Here is a 21,381-nt window from a genome sequence, read left to right on the forward strand (position 1 = left end):
TTTCAGAAGTGCTGATTGTTGTTACCCAGTCACTTGTGAACACAAACTTATTGCATAAAGTAAAAGTAAAACAACAACACACTTTAGCATACTTTTAAAAATAATACTTATTATGAAAAATAATATACTTTAAATACTTGAGTGCCAAGTGAATGTATTGTTTTCGGACACTTAAATGCACTGTTAGACTTTTCAAGGGTTTTTTACAGTAACTGTGTTGCCAGTAAGTTACTGTAATTAAGATTTACAGTACCTTTTACCGTATTTCAGCTTTACAGTAACTACATGGTACTGTAATTGTGTAATACAGTGCATTACTGTACAAACAAAGCTAATCAGTACACTACTGTAATTATTTTTTTTATTTGTACTAAATATAAATTAGATTTCATAATTTTGATATATAATTCATTTTAATAATCTTGTCGCTATTTCTGACAAGGGACAAACAGGTTTGCATTTTGTATTAACGGTACATTTTATACATTTTTTGTATTTTATAGACAGCCTCTGGCTATTATAGCGTTGTAGACACGCGGTGTAAGGCAAAAATTAGGAAATAAAAAGCACGATGGAATGGTGAGAGGCTGTTACGTCAATAGTATACAGCAAATTTAAAAAATACATTAAGTCTCTATATGTGGTGTTAGACGTCACAGAAAATTCCCATGATGCAATGGGAATCACAGTTATTTACTGTAAAGAGAAATAGCAGTATAATACTGGGGGATTTAAAGTAAATAACTGTAGAAATTACAGAAAAGTCTAACAGTGTGGATGTTAATTGCAATTAAATGAAAATGTATAATAGTTTGAATTTATATTAAATGCTTTTAGACTGCTTTAGAGATCTTTTTTAACCCACTTTACAGGTATAAATTATATCTTTACATGTAATTTCATTTGCATAAACACACAGTTATTTCATAATTACTTCACTTGTTATTGAAATATGGCGGTGTGCTGCTGAATGCACTGATAAGCATTCATGATAAATTACAATATACTTCAATGTCATTTCACCTGAAACAATATGTCTTGCATTTGAACATATTTGTAATTATACATTTGTAATGATAAAGTTGCAACTTAGTACATTTAAAATATGTGAACTTTAAATGTTAAAAAACACTACCTTAATTTTATAATCAAGCACTTTCCATGTGCTTTACTATAGTCAACACATCAAAATAAGTGTGCTATTATTAAAACTGTACAAAATAAAAAATAAAAAAAATACTTTAAATTATTACAAAAAGTACACTTTTGAAAGTGTCCTTATATTTCATCACCATTATCTTCACATGGATTTTGAGGTACACTACAAGTGCACATTGATTATATTTAGGCACACTTCTTTTTCCCGATGGGTTTGCCAGATTGAGAAAGTGCTTGTCTTATTTTCACGTTACAGGTAAGGCGGTATTATTAAGTTACATCAGCATCACACAGTGCAACACCACAAGAAACAAGCAAACAAGCAGTATAACAAACATATCCAGGAGGATATAAACAAGGTTTTGATCAGCAGAGATTATACCGCAGTCTAACTTCCCACATCATTGGGGAAAGTGTGCATCAGTTCAGCAATATGTCAACATGTATTACTGGCTCCAAATCCAAGGATAAATGTTCACCACCTGTCTGTGTCCAAACAAAGGGCTTTTAACACATTTCAATCACTAATCCCACTTTAGCCGCTCAGGGTGAAGAGTTTCCACGCTCGAATAGAAAGGGATGCACATAAGTTTGTAGAAATAATAAAACATTGCGTCAAATACTAATGCCTTTTCACCACCACAGAACTAGACAGAAGCAAGAATGAAAAACTCCAATTTGCCACTTATTGGAAAGGATCTTTGTGATAGATGAGGCCTGTCTCTGCTAATTGCATTCATCCTCTTTAACGAAGCCATTGCAAACACTTTGTTACAACTCAAAAAAATGATTCATCCTTCGTTCATTCGTCCTTCAGCTGCAGCACGAATCTCAATCTACTGCATATTACTCAGTGTAACTAAAGGTCAGTCAAAGACAGTGATTCACAGCTGTGACTGGGCAGACGCAGACACTGAAGCTCTTCAGGTTTATCCTGAAACCAGCTCATATCATGGATGTGCTGATCCATCAGTCACGGGGAAGCCCGGCGCGTCACCGCAGCATCAGCACCAGCACCTCCACACAGTTCGCAGTGCACGAGCATCAACATGTCAATGATGGATTTCATCATCAGCAATGCATGTGCAGAGACATCATGCCAGTCATGCCAGCGTTGTGGTTTCTCGAAAAACTGCTTCTCTGTGCGCAGTGGTACAGTCAGATATCTATGCAGTAAACACACACACACACACACACACACACATATATATATATCCTCACCTGTGCTGTTCGTGTAAACGACACGCGTGTCGGTAATGATGCTCGGGTCACTTCGAGATCTTCCTCTCTGCACAACGCGATCTTCTGATGCCTCTGATGTGGCCATGGAGATGAGAACACACCATAAAACACAGAGAAGCCAATCTGCGTGCGGGAATATGAGCAGCGAGCGATGGATGTGATTCAGTTTGACAGCAACAGCAGCGCTGGAGGAGGAGAGCGCGCGTGCGCGTGAACGTGCGCGCGCGTGCTGATGATGATGATGATGGGGAGCCAGGCACATCTGGGGGGACCATCGGGTTATCATCATTATCATTAGGATTTATTATGTCATTAGGTATTGATTTATTCATTTATTGTTTTTAATAAAACATCTCATTGCTACAGCTGTTTGTTGTATGGATGCATTATATTAAGTCATGTGTTTTAATGTGTTAATCAAGAATTCGTGTGTTTTGGCATCCATGTTGGTTTTATATAAGGTGGACGTGTCGTTTAGCTCTATTAAAAACCGTGATATGTCATATAATCAGTGTTATTTGACATGCTCATTCAAGAGAACAGCGTTACAGTGATTTGCCAGAGGAACTCGTGAATGATTAACATGTGATGCCCTCTTGTGGACTCTTAATGATAGTGGAGCCACACACACATCTGAGGATCATGAGAGGCCAGTTTTATCAAGCAAGAACAGTATGATATAATCGATCAAATCAGACTGATTCAAACTAATTTGGGCTGATCAGCAGTCAGTGAATTTAAATGTGGTATCGATCAACTAAGTCTTCCCACCAGAACACAACACAGCAAAATGCGGTAGATTTTACATAGGAGATGCAAACGGTCTACAACGAGTAGCTGTATGAAAGAAGTATTGCACAATACCACAGCCTTTATTTTAAACATTTATAGCTATATTACTCGCTTGTTATATAACATTATAACCTATAGGTTGTACATCTTCTACAAAGATTAATTAATTAAATTATTTAAGGACATTGCAGACTTATTTATGTTTCTGTAAAAATAGCACTCATATGCAAATATTATGAATCAATCAATCAATCAATCAATCAATCAATCAATCAATCAATCAATCAATCAATCAATCAATCAATCAATCAATCAATCAATCAATCAATCAATCAACCCTTTATTGCAGACTCAATATTAAGTCCAATATTAAAAAAACAAAAAAAAAAAAACAACAACAACAAGACAGTCAACATATACAACCCATACAATCCATCACAAACATCTAGAGTCACATAATACACCAGTACCAGTGTCTCCACAGCTTTGACTGATATCGTGTAGTACTAACCCTTATATTTGATAAACACACAATAATTTCGTTTTTAGAAGCATTAAGCCGGCAGATAAATCTATACATAAGATTACGTAACAATGCTTTAAAAGTGATTACTCTTACACTCACAAACATTTCACTTGCACTATGCCATCTAGGTCTCCTTAGTAAGATTCTCATTGCGTCATTATAAGCTACTTGCAGCTTCTGTAAACTAGAGGTTCTGTAGTTACACCACAAATGAGCAGTATATAATGTTGTACAGTTACAGTATGCTTTAAAAAGTGACACCTTCACCTCATCTGAACAGAAACTAAACTTACGCAACAGTATATTTGCCCGCATATATATCATGCGGCGCTGCCTCTCAATGTCCTCATCATCTGTCATGTGCTCAGTAATAATATGTCCAAGGTATTTTACTTTCTCACACACAGTGAGACTCTTGTTAGACAACTTAAAAACTGGAAAATTTATACTTTTATCCTCCTTAGTTCTGCAAACCATAACCATACTCTTATCAGGATTATATACAATATCATGTTCAAGACCATAATCAGAACACACATTTAAAAGCTGTTCAAGACCAGCACTGCTAGGACTAAACACCACAAGATCATCCGCATACATAATATGATTCACTAAAGTATTCCCACTCATACATCCAGTTTTACAAAAATTCAAACATTCAGACAGCTCATCCATGTAAAGATTAAACAAAATTGGGGACAAAATCCCTCCTTGTCTCACCCCGTTACTGACCCCAAAAGGGGCAGAGACCTTATTGCCCCATTTAACTCGCATCAACTGGTGGGCATACCAATAGGCCAAGATTCTCACAATGTATTCTGGTACCCCTCTTTGTCTCAATTTAAAAAACAGCTTATCATGGTTAACCCGATCAAAAGCTTTAGATGCATCAATGAAACACATAAAAACTGATGAATTTTTATCTCTATACTTATTTACAATTTCCTTTAGTGCATAGATGCAAAGATCAGTACCATGTTCAGCCATCAATCATTTGAAATGCTGCTTAAGTTACGACTCATTTGACCAGCAGATGTCCTCAGTGTTTCTCCTTCTAGGTTCTGAACAGTGAATCATGGTTCAATTGATTCAAAGATTCAGAAATGATTTCTACAATTACTAATGTAATAATTTTCATTTATATGCACCAATACAACAATACGGGGCAATATTTACCAAGAAAATGTTCCGTGAACATTTTAACTGATGACCCAAATGAATCGTTAAAAAGCGTTTGAATCGAGTTCGGATCATTTTACTGACTCTCTTGGTCGATCTTTCGGTCATTTCGTTCATTTAAGGGGCTTTAAATGTTCTACTTTTAACAGGCAAATTCCCCGAACACATCCACCCACACAATCTTGATCATATTCTGAATTAAGAAATCATTATAATGCAGTCAAAAATAATTTACAGGGAGCATAATTACCTTCCGAGTCTTTCGTTCATTTGTCACGTGACAGACGCAATGAACAGATCGTTCATGAACGACTCATCACCGGTAAATATGGCTGAACGCGGTAGTGAATCTCGAGATGACATTGTAGTAAACCATATGTCTAATTCAGGTAAAGCTGATCTCAGAAGTGTTCTGGTTACAAGTGTTTTGAATTTAGAAAAGCTCGACACCGACCTGTGGAGGTAAACAAATGTATTTTTCAAAATATTGAGTCTATTAGATTTACTTAGCACCAGTAACATACTTCCAGTGAGTTATCTGATCTTTAATTATGCTCTCAAAATGTCAGCACAAAATCTTTACTTATGGATTATTCTTTTTTTTTCTGGAACGTTTTAGTTGGACGTTCTTCTAACGTTTTATAAATGTAACAACTTGTTTCAGAACGTTCATAGAATATTCAAAAGTAACATTCCAACAATGTTTGCAAAATTCTAAAATGGAATGTTCCCTTAACATTAGTATAACCAAGAAAACAATCATTTCAGAAACTGGAACGTTCAAACTGGAATGTTTTGAACTTTCAGCGAACATTCAGAAATAACGTTTTAAATGGTTAGTTCACCCCAAAATAAAATGATTCCATAGGCTAATGTACTCATCCTAGGTGTTCATGACTTTTCTTCTTTCAGCAAAACACAATCGGCATTGTTAAAAAATATCTCAGCTCTTCCTTAGAGCTATAAGGATAGATTGGAGATTCTATAATTACCTTATAGATTTATAATGGGAGTGAATAGTACCGAAGCCCAAATCGATGCATTTTTGTTTGAAAACTTTCCATATTTATAACTTTATAAAGCTGGGAAGAGCCAGGATATTTTCTAGTATAACTCCGATTGTGTTCGGCTAAAAGAAGAAAGTCACATACACCTAGAATGACTTGATGGTGAGTAAATTATTGGATCATTTTCATATTCAAGGGTGAACTAACCCTTCAATAGGAGCTTTATGAAAATGTTCTTAGAATATATATTTTTTAAACTAACAAAGGGTACCATGGTATTACCATGTTTTTTTTCTTACAGAGGGACACATCACTGGGTTCCTCGCACTAAGCGCCTTTTCGGTGGCCAGATTGTTGGACAGGCTCTTGTAGCCGCAGCCAATTCAGTCAGTGAACATCTCTATGCTCATTCACTGCACTGCTACTTTGTGAGAGCAGGTAAACTCAGATGTTTTCTAATCACACATGGAAAGTTTGGTTTTCGCTTTATTTCTCAACAATTGTGTGTTCAGGGGACCCGAAGGTGCCTGTGCTGTACCAGGTGGAAAGGACTCGGGATGGCCGCAGCTTCTCCGTGCGGTCTGTGAAAGCCGTTCAGCACGGTCAGCCCATTCTGATCTGTCAGGCGTCGTTTCACACGCAGCAGCCGAGTCCACTGGAGCATCAGTTCACCATGCCCACCGCCCCCCCACCCGACACGCTGCTCACCGTCGAGGAGCTCATCCAGCGCTACCTCAGGTCTCAGCACAACACTATGTTTCCCATAGTGAATTATAATTATAAGTCATATATTATATGCAGGGGCGTAGCACAAGATCCCGGGCCCTATGCATAGGCAGTCCTGATGGGCCCCCATGTTCCTCAACTTCCACATGGACTAAACCATTTGGCGCATTAGCAAGGGGTAGGAACGTGAGACCTTAGATAGTCTTTACTTTTTTGTATACAAAATGTAGTCTGTCAATCAACCAAGTTATTCAGCCAATACACTAACTTTACATTTCATCTGACATTCATTAGGAAATTTAATTAGGAAATGAAAATATCCAGGTAAAATAAGATATATTCCAGACTTTTCGAGGGCCCTCTCACCCCTTGGGGCCCTGGTAATCTGGTCAGATCAATACAATACAAAGAACATAAAAAAATGTAGGTTGTTGGAAAATAACAATGTCTTTTCTGTTCACCAAATGCTTTTTAATCTTCGCTTTTGCTTCAATGCAAATGAACAAGCGTGCCGTTATTTGTGGCGTATGTCTGGCATGTTCATATAAGCCAGATATGCACAGATTCTGTGTAATACGCTGTATTTAATATATCATGATGAGTCACAAGTGGAGTATTTGCACTAAATCTGTGCAGATTTGTCTTACACGAACTTCCCCAGCAAAGTGATTAAGGATAACAAGTAACGCCAGATTGGCTCGTGATTTGACAGCGTTACCCGGCACAGCTGATTTTCGGCGGGTGTTAATTTCAAACCCTGATTATATGACTTTCTTTTTGTTTACAGTGATCCGAACCTGGCTGATAATACACGACAGGGCCTAAATAAAATACTTGCGGATGAAGTTCCTATCGAGATCAAGCCAGTCAACCCACCTGATTTTTATAGACATGTTGCCATGGAACCAAAGACGTTATTCTGGGTGCGAGCGAGAGGATATATAGGTAAAATAAGCATGTCATCTCACCACTTCTTTATAGTAAAAAACCACTTGTAATGAAAAAAAATGCAAATATGGTACCTTTACAACAGCTTGTCACTATGACAGGACCCATAAAAGGACATCTGTGTATTTTATTTACACATAAACACACAGTAGAACATAACAAGGTACTAGAAGGCACATTTTAGGGGTAGATAAGGCACGTTTTGGGGGGGGTAGAAAAACCAGCAATGCAGTTATATACAAGTTAATACAAGTACTCCACAGCGACTCTAGGGGTCGCTGTTTGAGAAAAACGGAAACTGCATAGTGTGCCTTTAAGTAATGTACAGTCATTATCGTGAGTAAAAACCTGTTGTGTTAATATTGGATAATGACTGTACTTTCCTTGTTTAATATTTCTGAATATTGTATGTGTTGTGTTTTAGGACCTGGTGACATGAAACTGCACTGTTGTGTGGCAGCGTATGTATCGGACTACGCTTTCCTGGGGACGGCACTGTTACCGTACCCAAATCACAGGGCCCAGTTCTCCGCCTCTCTGGATCACGCCATGTGGTTTCACAGCACATTCAGAGCAGACGAGTGGATGCTCTATGAATGCGAAAGCCCGTGGTCAGGTCAGCAGCTTCCATCCACTCTTGCATGTTCATGTAGTTCATTAGTAATGCACTGCATGATTTTTAATGTGAGTTTTGGGATATTGCACAAAAACATGCCGAATAGAAACGACAACATGTGTTTAAAGTCCCGCTGTGGTGAAAATCCAGCTTTTAATGTTGTTTATGAGTCTATGTGGTGTTTTTAATATGCTTTAAGACAAACCATGTGTAAATTCATAAGTCGACACAAAACTGCAGTGAACCAAAGACAGTCTCAAAAACACGCTTTGAAATCGCTGGTGTTTCTGACGTCACAAACTACCTTGTAACCAATCAGATCAACGTGTGATCGTCAACCAGTGGATCTCTGAGCTGAGTGAGTGAGTGGAGGCAGGGCTCATTTGCATATTCATAGAACCTCGTATACTAAATGAGGCAAGGGTGTCGAGTTACATTCAAGATATTTTAAGGCATGAATACATTTTTCTAAGCAAAAATTTTTTTAAATATGTAATTTTGGTGATCAAAGATGAGTTTTAAGGGATACAATTATTGACTACAGGGGGGACTTTAAATTCTATAAAATAATGCGCTCAATTGAGGTGTATATTTGTTTTATTCTATAAGAAGATGAGCATAAACTATGATGGAAACACATTTACTGAATAAATCCCTTAATGCCCAACAAAAACCTCATGCGACTTTGCCTCAGCAGAGGCTGTGATTGGATAACTGGACTAACCAGCGGACCAATCACATTGCAGCATCTCAAATGTTGGTTTGGTGTTTCTGAAACGCCGAGTCAAAGTCTGTGATCAGAATGATTTGGTTTAATTGAATTCCCTCCAGAAGCGTCTCACACGATTGCGTTCCCAAACACCAGCATCCGAACACTAGAGAACATGACAGCGTTTACTGTGTTTCGTGAGACGCTCTTAGACGAACTCATTTATGATGGAGGAAAAAATAGCCCGAATGCAGCAACTTCCATTTATTTACAGATATTTTATGCTAGGAAGTGATGATTTTGGTCTCTTGAACGCATGTTTGATACACAAATGTTTTACGCGATATTGCAATTTTGTGCACAAGTTAAAATTGCAACTTTGCATGGAAACATAGCTAGTGATGAGTATATGATGATAATAAACACTATTAATATGTTAATGCATTGGTCCAATACACCTGTATTTCCCATCAGGCGGCAGCAGAGGCTTCGTCCAGGGCCGTTTGTGGAGACAGGACGGTGTTCTCGCAGCTTCTTGTGCCCAAGAGGGAGTGATACGAGTCAAGGCAGTTTCTCAGAGTAAACTATAGAGGAATGAAAATATACTATTAAATAGTATTGTATTCTTGAGATGCCTTATGATAGTTGACAGGCTGACATTTAAAATGTATTATTTGTCATATTACAACCATGGACTGTAAAAAACATTAATAATACAACATTAATAATACATTAACATAATTACAATGCACTTCAATTTCAAGTTTGCAGTTGCTTTTTTTGTCCCTTGTGCTAAAATTATTGTCTATTTAGGCTAACCCTGTTCAAAATGTTGAAGACATGGTTAAGTTTGCTGTGTTTAATTAACAAAAACCCTTGAAGTCTTAAATGACACAAACTCGTGCACTGCAAGTTGTGAATGTGGACCATTTTTAAGTGTAAACAAGAAATGTAATTATTTATCATTTATTATTAAACTAAACAATCTGAGGTTGTGTAGTACATTCGTAATCATTCAGTATAAACAGACTATCTTTTAATCAAGTGCAATATGCGCGAGGAGACGCCGGAAGTGACGTCGGTATGGTGACCGCTATAACCGCTAGGTGGCCATTCCGAAGAGGACGATAGCGACTAAAGCTACAGGGATTCGTACGTTTGATATTCACTAGAACTAAACCTTAACCATGCCGCGAGTGTATGTCGGCAGGCTGAGCTATCATGTGCGGGAGAAAGATATACAGAGGTTTTTCAGCGGGTACGGGAAGCTTTTGGAGATCGATCTGAAGAACGGGTAAGTTTGTGGAGCGCGGCCTTGCCGATGGCCTCATAACGTTACATCTTCAATGCATTTATAGACGTTAAATGCTTCGTAGTGCTTGCGATATTGAATTTACGTCACAATTTAAGTTTAAATGCTGGTGTCTTGTTGATTTTATCCGTCTGACAGCGGCTCTCACCGCGTGCTCAAAATGGCGGACATTTGTTGTCCACAGCGCGTGAACTACTTTATACGACCATATGATTAAAGTGCATACGATTTTACATTGCCTCGATTCTGAAGCACAATAAGTAAATGATCGCTTATCTAAGAAAATATCAACTGAAGTTAGTATGTAGAGTGCACAAATGTAATGGTGCTGATGACCTGATTCGATAACGTTACTGCGGCGCGCCGTTGTTTTTGTGTCGCGCGCATTAGTTCTCGCACACTTTAATGCATGTATTCATAAAATACACAAAGAAGTTCAGGCTTTTTGGAGTAACATACCAATATGATTCTCACACTGTTTTGCCATTAACGTTATGTAGCACAACTTGCCAAAATGTGCTGTGCATAAAACTGGCCAATATGGCGGACGTTTTTGGCCTTGTATTGACAACGAGCAGCTTAAAGCTATTTAAATTGTATTAAACAAAACGATTAATCTAATGCAAATATATAGAATGAGTTTTCAAAAGCCATTTTTGACGAAGACTGTACATGTCAGACTTTCTTCCCCCTGGCGTAGTGTTTCTCCAGGATTTTTGTTTTTCAAGCAGGATTATTTAAATACGTTGAAGTTATGACAGCTTCAACAAAAGCATATGCCATAATTTATCGACCTCGTTTATAATACCGTTAAAAATAAAATTTTACTTCCGTAACCTGACTGTTGCACTCATTTCTTCACACTTGTTTTTAGTTGGTAGTCGTATACTGTTGTGAAGTCGTTTTTCCATTGATTCCTAACATTGCCTTTTTGTGGACATTAACGTTACCCTCAATACTCTATTGTCCCCTCAAACTGCAGTTTTCTAGTGTTTTCTGCCCTATTGTGACGTTGACGGATATCCGAGTGAGCTGATTGGATGGTTGTCGCCTGAATGGGGCTTTGGTTGTTGTTTTCTTATTGGTGGATCTCATGCGTAACAGGTTGCCCCGCCCTCGCGCCAGTAAACACGTCATCGGAGAAGAAAATGGATGTTGGTGCAAGAGGGAGAGGAAGTCATTTTGACCAAAGAATATGTGAAAAATACAGATAAATCATTGATAAAATACTGCAATATTCCATAAAAAATAAGAATGGACCACTTGCACGTTCTGCTTATTACTACTCTGGAGTTTCACGGCGTTCAGCGCACTTGCATGTGAACGCAGATTTTTACTGTTTAATTGCTGTCAATTAGGGGTGTGCTATTATATCATCCACGATAATATCATGATTGTTGTTTTAACAATGTACGATCTGATGTTATTGAGTATGTCCCTCACTTTAAGGTCATTTCGCACCGCACTAACGCCAACAAACAAGTTAGAATTTTATTAAAAATAACTCATGTTCACACTACCCCAACAGACACTGACAAACGCTTATTGAACATGTTCAGTTGGGTGAAAATTTAATATTCAATAATATTATTGATCTGCCTACATCGACACTATTATACGATAACTGAACTGAGCTGGACGATGACATCACTGTTTTCCCAGAGCGGCTATATATATATATATATATATATATATATATATATATATATAAATGAACTGAATTAATAACTTTTTTACAACAAAAATGAACCATCACTGAACTTACTTAAGCTGGAATATGACGCTATTTTCTTCTGGAAACAAACTTTGTTGCATTATTTTGCCGTTATCTCGGTAAAGCTGCTTTGAAACAATCTGTTTTGTAAAAAGCGCTGTATAAATAAAGGTGACTTGACAAATGTTTATCTCAATGCACGGTGGTGTTTCATTACTGAATGAATGAATGGTTTGTATGAATGATTCAATGGCTCTTTCATTAAGACTCATTTGTTCCTGAATGAGTTTGTTCCTGAATGAGTTTGAATGAATAGATTGAAACTCAATGAATCGCTCATTAACAGTGACTTGCTGCCACCTACTGTTTTAATTTCACATTTGAATTATCTCTACATTTTTTTGAATCATTTCAAAATATCAATATTCCATCCATGTCTATTTGGATGTCCCATTTGCTGGACATTTGAGTGCACGGCGCTACCAGAAAGACAATACAATTTTGGTTGGACCTTATTGAGACTTAATCAAAAAGTTTGATACTTTGAGATCCTTCTATATATTGTTTTGGTCACAGTTTTATTTTAATGTCATGTCATATTTATTCATTTTTATTTAGTCTTATGGTTGTGGGTGGATCTTGGGCTTTGTTGTAAATAGTTAGGCTATACCTTTGTTGTAAATAGTTATATTTGTTGTAATAGTTTGTTTAAACCCAAGTGTTGTTATTGTTTTTTTCCAGGTATGGGTTCGTGGAGTTTGAAGACAACCGTGACGCCGACGATGCCGTGTACGAGCTGAACGGTAAAGACTTGTGCGGGGAGCGTGTGATCGTGGAGCACGCGAGAGGACCGCGGCGAGACCGAGATGGATACGGTGGCGGTAGCGGTGGCGGTGGGGGTTATGGGGGCGGTGGCCGCAGTAAGTACAGTCTCATTCATCATCTCGACAAACCTGTTCTCTCTTTATCTCCCCCCTCAGGCACGAGGAAGAAGTGGAGGTGAATAATAGCCTAACTGTTTTAATTTCCAGTGGACGGCATTTGCACCTGCATCCAGTGACTAACTACATTTCTCTGAAGTCTGCAGTTCCTGTGGTCCCGATGATCGAAGGCTTCTGGGATATCATATGTTCTGTTTAATGCAGATGGTCCTGAAATATGACCTTTTTAAATGGGGATTCCCTTAAAAGATGCCTTTGCTTTTGTAGTTTTGGCCCATTTTTTTAAATGCCAAGGGTCATGAGAATGTGCAGTATAACTTGAGTAATCCTAAAAAAGTTAGGGACTAAAGATGTTTACATGTCAGATGATGGGCTGTTTCCACTTTGTATTGGTCCAGCTCTAAATCTATTCTAGCTAATAGATTTAGTAATGAGTTGTTTTTTTGTTTTGTGCCACAACCTGAAGCATCACTGGCATGTAAACAGTATGACGTGTGACGATGCGATTTTGTGTTTACATCTGAATTCAACATTAACAAAAGTCCTTGATGTTTCAATTTAAAAGAGTCCGGTGCGGGCTGAGTCCGAGTCCATTGAGGCTAAGATGACTGCCTGTCCCGTTTGGCCTTGGCTTTCACCTTACAATGTGTGTGTGACCTTTGCCCTTTGACCCTTGGCTGACCTAACCGGAAGCCATGATGACAGCTGCCTTTTGCCAATAGACCAGGGTGATGGTGAGGAAACCCATTGGTTTTTATGTTGAACGAAATATTGGTCAGGTTAAACAAATTTATGTAGCTACCCGCTAGTTTTTCCTTTTATTTTTTTTATTTCTTTATTAAAAAGAGCAATGGGCTTCCCTTGCTATGTGTCTTTTGCTGTCGCTGTTCTGTCAGTAGACAGGTAACGTCAGCATCTAATGTAAGTAGTCTTGGTTATTGTTATTTTATTTTGTAATTTTACTTCTGTTTGTTTTCATGAGGGCAGGGCTCCAGACTGCGACCAAATGGTTGCATTTTGCGACCATTTTTCCTGCCGGTGCGACTACATTTTGATAGAGGTCTCACTGGTGCGACCACCACGTTGCCCAACTCATAAGAGCTGCCATTTCTGTTACATAAAAGACGTCAAACGAAACCGCACTACTCAGAACAGGTTCACTCGAGGGCCGATCAATCAACACTGTTAGCTGGGAGATATAGTGGGGAAGCATTTTATTTCGCAGCCTAATTAATAACATTGCTGTGATAACTAGTGAGAAACGTTTAAATTCAGTGCAGAATTATGTTATAAACCACAGATCAAACAGCGCTGACATGGAAACCAGGAGAAACCATGAACAAGTTAGAAGGCTTTTCAGTCCACAAATCACCAACATTCACCATGGATTTAATGTAGTAAATCTAACTGTAACCATGGTATTGTGGCCGAAATAGTCAAATGTTTTTACATTATTCATTTCAGGGTTTGTACAACCTTTTGAGAGTGAAATTCATGGACTTTTTAAGTGCTTCACACTTTTTCTAGCACTTCAAAGCTCTAAACGTTATCCAGTTTAAATGCTATTTTTAATGTAGTGACCAAAAACATTGTGTCCATCTAAGATTGTCCCTATTTGTAAAGCTAAAAGTTTCAAGATGTAGGAAAACTAACACATAGCAAACAAACTATGTTTGCTATGTACTATACTGGTAATAAACACGAAATTACCAGTATAACCAGTAGATGTCGGCTTATTATATTTATATTATATTGGCTTATTAGCCATTTCCACTCCCTGATATATATTTTTTTCCCCAAACATTTTGCTTTTATATTTAGGTATAATGGAATCCCTTTTATAAAATATCAAATCAAGAAATAAATTTGTCAAAGTTTGACACTTTTTGTCTCATGAAAAACAAAACTTAGTCAAGTTGCGAAGAATTACCCAAAGTAAAGAGCGCTCATTTTATAATCACTGAAGCTGTCGGTCAGTTCAGTGATGTTATAGAAGAACAATGGTACACTGCATCTCAACTCAAGCTCAGTGCTTTATCATTTCCAAGAAATAAACATGTAATTTTACTAGTAACTGCACTTGGTAATGCAAAACAATAGGAGCTTTTTAATTAAATTTCTTTTGATTGACAATCCCCCCCTGCGCCCCCATCTGTAGAACTGCTCTCAAATGTTAGTCTGGAGCCCTGTGAGGTTATCATGTACTCGTTTGCTGTCTTTAAAATTGGGGCTCACGTTAAAACCTGTGCCGCCCTTGTGTCGCTGGAGTGGTATTCATGTTCAGAGCATTGCTGTTCTTGAGCTGTTGGGTGAAGACCAGCAATGCGACCTTTGGCCCTTTCAGAAGGACTGATTGAACAAATCCAGTGCGGTCAGATGTCAGGATTTATTTTGTTTTTAATAATCCTACAGTAAGCGTTCCCTTCAGAACTATGTGGTGCTGAGGTCCGTTTATTTGGGTGTGACTATTCAATGGGGTGGGGTGGGAAGACTTTCCTCAACATCATGCTTTATGCAGTGTGATGTCTGAAGAGGTTGCCTTGTGTGCGCCCTTTGCATTGGGTCTAATTCAGTACTGATTGTCTGCTGTCTTTTGGCTTTTGTCTGAAGGCAGTAGTGGTTATAGCAGCAGGAGCCGAAGCGGAAGAGACAAATATGGACCTCCGGTCCGCACGGAGTACCGTCTGATCGTGGAGAACCTGTCCAGTCGCTGCAGCTGGCAGGACCTCAAGGTAAGCACTTTGTTGGGATTTATATTATTTGATGTTGCTATCCTCTTAGGAACTGTTTTCAAGGTCCTGATTCAAATACCAGTGAGCTTTTCTGTAGCAATGCAGAGTAGTCAATTAAATGTAGTGCCAAAAATGTTATAGGTTCAGGATAAAATGGTTTTATTCTGCAGACGAGGCTTAAGCTAGTCCCAGACTAATATGCTTGTTTGAGCTGTTTTAACTGAAAGCACTTTGCTCTGACATCTTAATGTCAGTGACGTTGTTTTGTCTCAAGATGCACATCAGTAATGTTGTTTTCTAAAGGCACGTTTAATAAAAGCTACTTAACCTGTTAAGCTGCAACGCCACTTTTGAAAAATCCCCAGAAATGACATACCCAAACTTAAACAGATACAGTTCATGAACCCTTTGTACTAAAAGCACAAGTATGATCTCATTTGAAAGCTGACACCTGGCAGTTTATTGTAAATGTAGAATTAATTATTGTCATAATGAAAAAAATTGTTATAAATAGCTTCAAAGTTTTGTAAAGTTATTAGAAATTAATTTTTTTGAAACATCCTCATGAAAATAAAATTGAAGTTGGCACTGGAGCAATCTAGAAATGCACTACAGCTAAGGCCACATGTCTAAACATTTTATATTTAAAATCTGAAGATAATAAGTCCAAAACTCTGTATTTAGTTAAATGTTTTTCAAGACCATGTCAATGACTTTATTTTGATTTGCCACTTTAAAATGCTACTGATGTTTATTGCCATCTTCTAAGCATCTATCCAGTATATTGTCTTTATTGTTTTGTGGTGCAAACGAGCCCCATTCAGTCTCAGTCTCCCCCTGCACACATTCACACCTCTCCAGCCTGGTTATGGCTCGAAATATGCATTTCTTTTGTCTGCATTATAGTTACTAACGACTGGCTATTCACAAGCTATTCATAGGGTTTCAATCCCTAATTTCTTTTATCAAAGTTCTCACTTAACATTTAAAAACTGGATCAAATGCCCTGCTTGAATTTCAGTAAGCATATTTAGAAAAAAAAACATAAAAGGATAACTGCTATATGTGGCAGGTGCACCTAGGGCTAGCTAGCATATTAGCTTAGCACACCATCAATACACGACAATTTATGAGATTAAAACCATGTTTGTGCTCCAAACTTAATTTATAACGCAAGTCGAGTGTTTTAAATAATCTTCTGTGATATAATTTCGCTTCAGATAAAAAAATCAGACAGAAAATATATATATATTTTATTCTGCACAATGATAGTCTATATCGATTAGCATTACATTATAAATATAATATATTATTATGGAAATACCTGACATTACTCGAAGAACACAGGTAAACCAAATATCATTTCAATCATGTTTATTGTCTTCAAAACATGTTACAGCGATCTCTGATAGCTTTGAATGTGTTCGAGACTTCCTGGAATGTCACATGATCATGCCTCTTCTTCATGTTCTATATATGGACTATTATTGTGCATGTAGCGCCCTCAGGCTGTTGGTATGGATTAAAAACACAATACATCACAGTATCCAGCGCTCATAATGATTACATCGACGCATTTGGGCATAAATTCAATAAATATTATTCCTGTCTATAGAAATCTGATGAAAACCTATGAAAATATATCAATATTTCTCCAAATCTGCACATTTTTGAGCTAAAGCCCTGAGGGACGTTGTTTTGTGTATCGCTGTCATGACGACGGCACGGGAGTTTTTTATGAATGAAAGCGGTTGACGTGCATAATTCATATTAAAGGTATCGACTCATTTTTTCATTTCATAACTCCTGACACAAATTAAGACATAACTGTCACTATAAGTTTTTCAGAATACAATAGTGGTCAAATACTGAAACTTGAGTCTTATATCTTTTTAATGATGTATAGTTTGTCAATGTATAACATTAAATCTGATAGTAATTTTTAACTAAATAAAAAAAAAAACGCTTCAGTGCGCCGACGCACTGGTGAAGCTTAACAGGTTAAAAGCCGTAATTGAGCTAAGGCTTAATCTAAGCCCTGACTGTGAAACTGGGCCTTTATTTTTTATGTATAAATGACTCTGCATTAAATGTACATAAACAGTTACTGAATTTGAGACACAGTACATTAGTACATTTTAGCATACTTTTATAGTACTTATTACTGAAATATTGAAGACTGATCTGAATGTAAGTTTAATATTGAATCACACTACAGTTAAAATTATAATCAAGCATTTTACGTGTGCTTTAGAAGTCAACACAATAAATAAGTACTTATTTTAGTCAACAAAATATTAAAAGTGATTTAAAATGTCAAAGTAAGTTTTACTTGAGTACATTATAAGGTGCACTTTTTAAAATAAGTCTATTATGCTTTAAGAGCTCTTAAGTGTTTTTAATTTCATTAATTGCCAATACTTAAATTTAAGTACATTCAATACAATTAAGCACACTTTTTCACAAGGGTTTTCTTTTTATTTAGCATGTGCAGTTTAATTCAGCTGACAGACCTTGCGTTTATATTTTCCTCATTTCTGGTCATTACTGTAATTCTGACACTAAGTGACTTTGGAAAACCTTTGTATAATTGAAGAGCTTGTTCTTCACTATAGGACTTCATGCGTCAAGCTGGAGAGGTGACCTATGCCGACGCCCACAAAGAACGGACCAATGAGGGCGTGATCGAGTTTCGCTCCCACTCTGATATGAAGAGAGCTATTGACAAGTTGGATGGCACTGATATCAACGGAAGAAAAATACGTCTGGTAGAGGACAAGCCTCGGCGCCGGCGCTCCTACTCGGGGAGCAGGTCAAGGTCAGGCCTTTGGTTTTTAGCTTCATCTCATTTACTTGTGCGTTAGAAAAATGTCCCCCTGTAGATTTCTTGAACCAAACCATATTTTCCAGGTCTCGTAGCAGACGCCGTTCTCGCAGCAGGAGCCGCAAGAGTTCACAAAGCCGTTCCCGTTCCAGATCTCGGTAAGATGGCGCGCGTTTGTTTGTGCGATGTGCTTTTCTAACAATCTTCTGTAGGGTTGCAACAACTAATTGATAAAAACAATAAGATGATAATGAGAGAACTTTCGCCAGTCGTGTTTAATTTCCTCACTGAATAACGCATTTCTATGGACAAAATGCAGCTGAAAATAGTGTTGGAAACAGAGTGAGCTGCTGCGGGACAGGTGCGTGATCCCAGCTGCCCAAAACATGAGACTTCTTTGTTTTAAAGGGTTAGTTCACGCATAAATGAAAGTTCTGTCAGTAATCACTCTCCCTCATGTTGTTCAACCCCGTAAGACTTTCGTTCATCTTCAGACACAAATGAAGATATTTCTGATTAAATCTGAGAGCTGTCTCACTCCTCCATAGGCTTCTCTGTTAGTGAAACTTGCCGGCCCAGAAAGTTAGTAAAGACAATGTTTAAAATAGTCCAAGTGACTACAGCGGCTCAACCTTAAGTTTATCAAGCGACGAGAATACTTTTTGTGCGCAAAAAACAAACAAAAATACCGACTTCTGTGAGTTCACGTAGTGTAACAGCGCAGCGCTTCTGGGTTGTACGTCAGAACGAAGGCTCACTATTGGCCAGCATCATACGCATCACACACATGACCAGCGTCGGCCATTTTTGAGTGAACTAACCCTTCAAGCTTCAAGCTAATGCATGGCTTGCCCTTCAGGTGCTTTGACTGATGCGTGTGCTGTTAAATGTGTGATGTTTCCTTGGCGCAAAACTTTAATTTTTCGGTTATATCCTTCCCTGTAAATGTTACAAATTCATGGGAGTATTTCCATTTTGCACGCATGCTCGCTCTGTCAGTCTGGGTTAAACTTCAGACTTTACTGAGCGCCGGCGCGTCAAACAGACGGGACGCATTACAGGGGAAGACGATTAATATTCAGCACAAAAATATTCATTTTGCTGAAAGATGTTGTTGGACGTTAAATTTCAGTTTAAAAGTCAACATTATAGTATTTGTAATTCAAGTATTTTATGAGAGGTAACCGTAGAGAGATTACTGCGTATAATTGAATATAAATGTAAGACGTTTCTAACATTTAGAGGAAAGAGGAATGACAGGAACAGGTTACTCTGTCCAGAGTGAATGTGTTCCTGCAGTTCCTCTTATCTGTTAACGAGTTTGTGTTTTTATTTTTATTTATTATCTTCATTTTTAATGTAATGATTTAAACTGTCATTTTGCTTTATAGCTTTTTTGCATATAACAAATATATTCACAATGTTTTCATAGCATTCAGTTGGCAAATTTGTTTGGACAGCTTTGGCCAGAATGTGGAAGAGTGTGTTTTATCAATAAAGAAAAGAAAATTGGGCTTTTTAATCCATTTAATTGAAGAAATAATCAGCCAACTAATCAATTGAACCTTCGCAGGGAGTTTGATTGACAGGCTATCTGACCAATCACGGTCAATTATAATCTAAATAATTGTTAGTTGCAGGTCTAATCTTCTGACTGTGTTTACAGGTCAAGGTCCCGCAGCAAGCGCCGCTCCCGCTCCAGATCCGGCCGTAAATCCCGCTCCAGGTCTCGGAGAAAATCTCACTCCAAATCCCCGTCAAAGTCCCGCTCCAGGAAGTCGAAGTCCCGGTCCCGCTCGCGCACGCAGAAGTCCCGCTCTCGTTCTGACGTGCGCAAATCCCGCTCCAAGAGTCGCTCCAAAGCCAAGTCGGAGAGAGATTCCAGAAGCCGCTCCAAGGAAAAGTCCGTCAGCAAGAAGTCCCGAAGTCGCTCCCCTTCACCGATGGAGAATGGGAACGGAGACCGGGCCAAATCAACCTCTCGTTCACCGTCTCCTAAAGAGAGCCGTCATCAGTCGGAGTCGCCCGGCAAACGCTCTGCGTCCCGCTCTCCCTCCCGATCGAAGTCTCGTTCCCGTTCTAGGTCTGCCTCTCAAGACTAGCGTCGCTGATTGGAATATCTAAGTCACAGCTCCGTGTTTAATCCATCATTCACAGCCTGTGAACATTCACCAAATGCTTGAGAGGGCCGAGCCGGTGTAGTATTGATTAACGTGCCGTTTTCAACATTGCATGAAAACAAAATTGCGTACCAGATGGTTTTTTTCCTCCCCTACATGAGACGTGTCAATTAAGAATTAGTAATTGTTTGTGCTTGTAAGCATTGCTCAGGCCATCGTTTGTATTCGACTTGCTTTGCTATGAGACGTCTTTAAATGCTCTTATCATATTTTTGCTTTAGCGTGAGGTTTGAAGAGGCTGTAACAATACGTTATAAACTGGCGTTACTTTTGCAACTGTCCTTTTGTGGTGTAGTCAACAAGATTTGATAGTTGAGTGGTCGGCTGTGCTTCCTCACTTTATAGTAAGTCATTCCTGTCTTGCTGAGCTGATTTTTTTTTTTTTTTTTTTCTGGAATCTGTTTCTGTTAGTGCTTTTGCTCATCTTGAATTGTCTTGGAATTTTTGTTTACAGGAAGTTGAATGCATCACTTGCAGTGTGATTTCTGTGATCTCATTTTTAAATGGATTTTTGGATATTTTCCAGTGTTTTAGTTAAATAAACATTTAATTGGTTTCCTGTGTTGCTGCTTTTTTCTTTCTCGAAATAAGTTTTTTTTTTTTGCATATGAGGTGTAAGGCAAATACACACATGCCTGTGTGAGACATGTCCAGTCTTTAACCTCAAATTTTTATTTAAATATTATTACTGTAATAGTCTGGGGTGAAAATAATTCTTCACCTCTCCGCCCACATCTATGAGCAGACTGAAAGTGAAGTTCACATACTTTGAACA

General features: G+C 38.0%; 2 protein-coding genes across 2 annotated transcripts; both read left to right on the forward strand.

The window, feature by feature from the left end:
• Positions 1-5,158: 5,158 nt before the first annotated feature.
• acot8 (acyl-CoA thioesterase 8) lies at positions 5,159-9,958 on the forward strand. The gene is made up of 6 exons (XM_081357374.1): positions 5,159-5,359; positions 6,206-6,342; positions 6,417-6,642; positions 7,418-7,575; positions 8,003-8,194; positions 9,378-9,958. The coding sequence occupies exons 1-6, from the start codon at positions 5,187-5,189 to the stop codon at positions 9,491-9,493; spliced, it is 1,002 nt and encodes a 333-aa protein (XP_081213500.1). The 5' UTR covers positions 5,159-5,186; the 3' UTR covers positions 9,494-9,958.
• Positions 9,959-9,965: 7 nt separating this feature from the next.
• srsf6b (serine and arginine rich splicing factor 6b) lies at positions 9,966-21,161 on the forward strand. The gene is made up of 6 exons (XM_081357375.1): positions 9,966-10,197; positions 12,671-12,849; positions 15,481-15,602; positions 18,218-18,420; positions 18,513-18,584; positions 20,093-21,161. Exons 1-6 carry the CDS (start codon positions 10,091-10,093, stop codon positions 20,526-20,528), a joined length of 1,119 nt encoding a protein of 372 aa, XP_081213501.1. The 5' UTR covers positions 9,966-10,090; the 3' UTR covers positions 20,529-21,161.
• The last annotated feature ends 220 nt before the right edge of the window (positions 21,162-21,381 follow it).

This window comes from Scardinius erythrophthalmus (assembly GCF_964197995.2).
Source record: "Scardinius erythrophthalmus genome assembly, chromosome: 25".
Classification (NCBI taxonomy): domain Eukaryota; kingdom Metazoa; phylum Chordata; class Actinopteri; order Cypriniformes; family Leuciscidae; genus Scardinius; species Scardinius erythrophthalmus.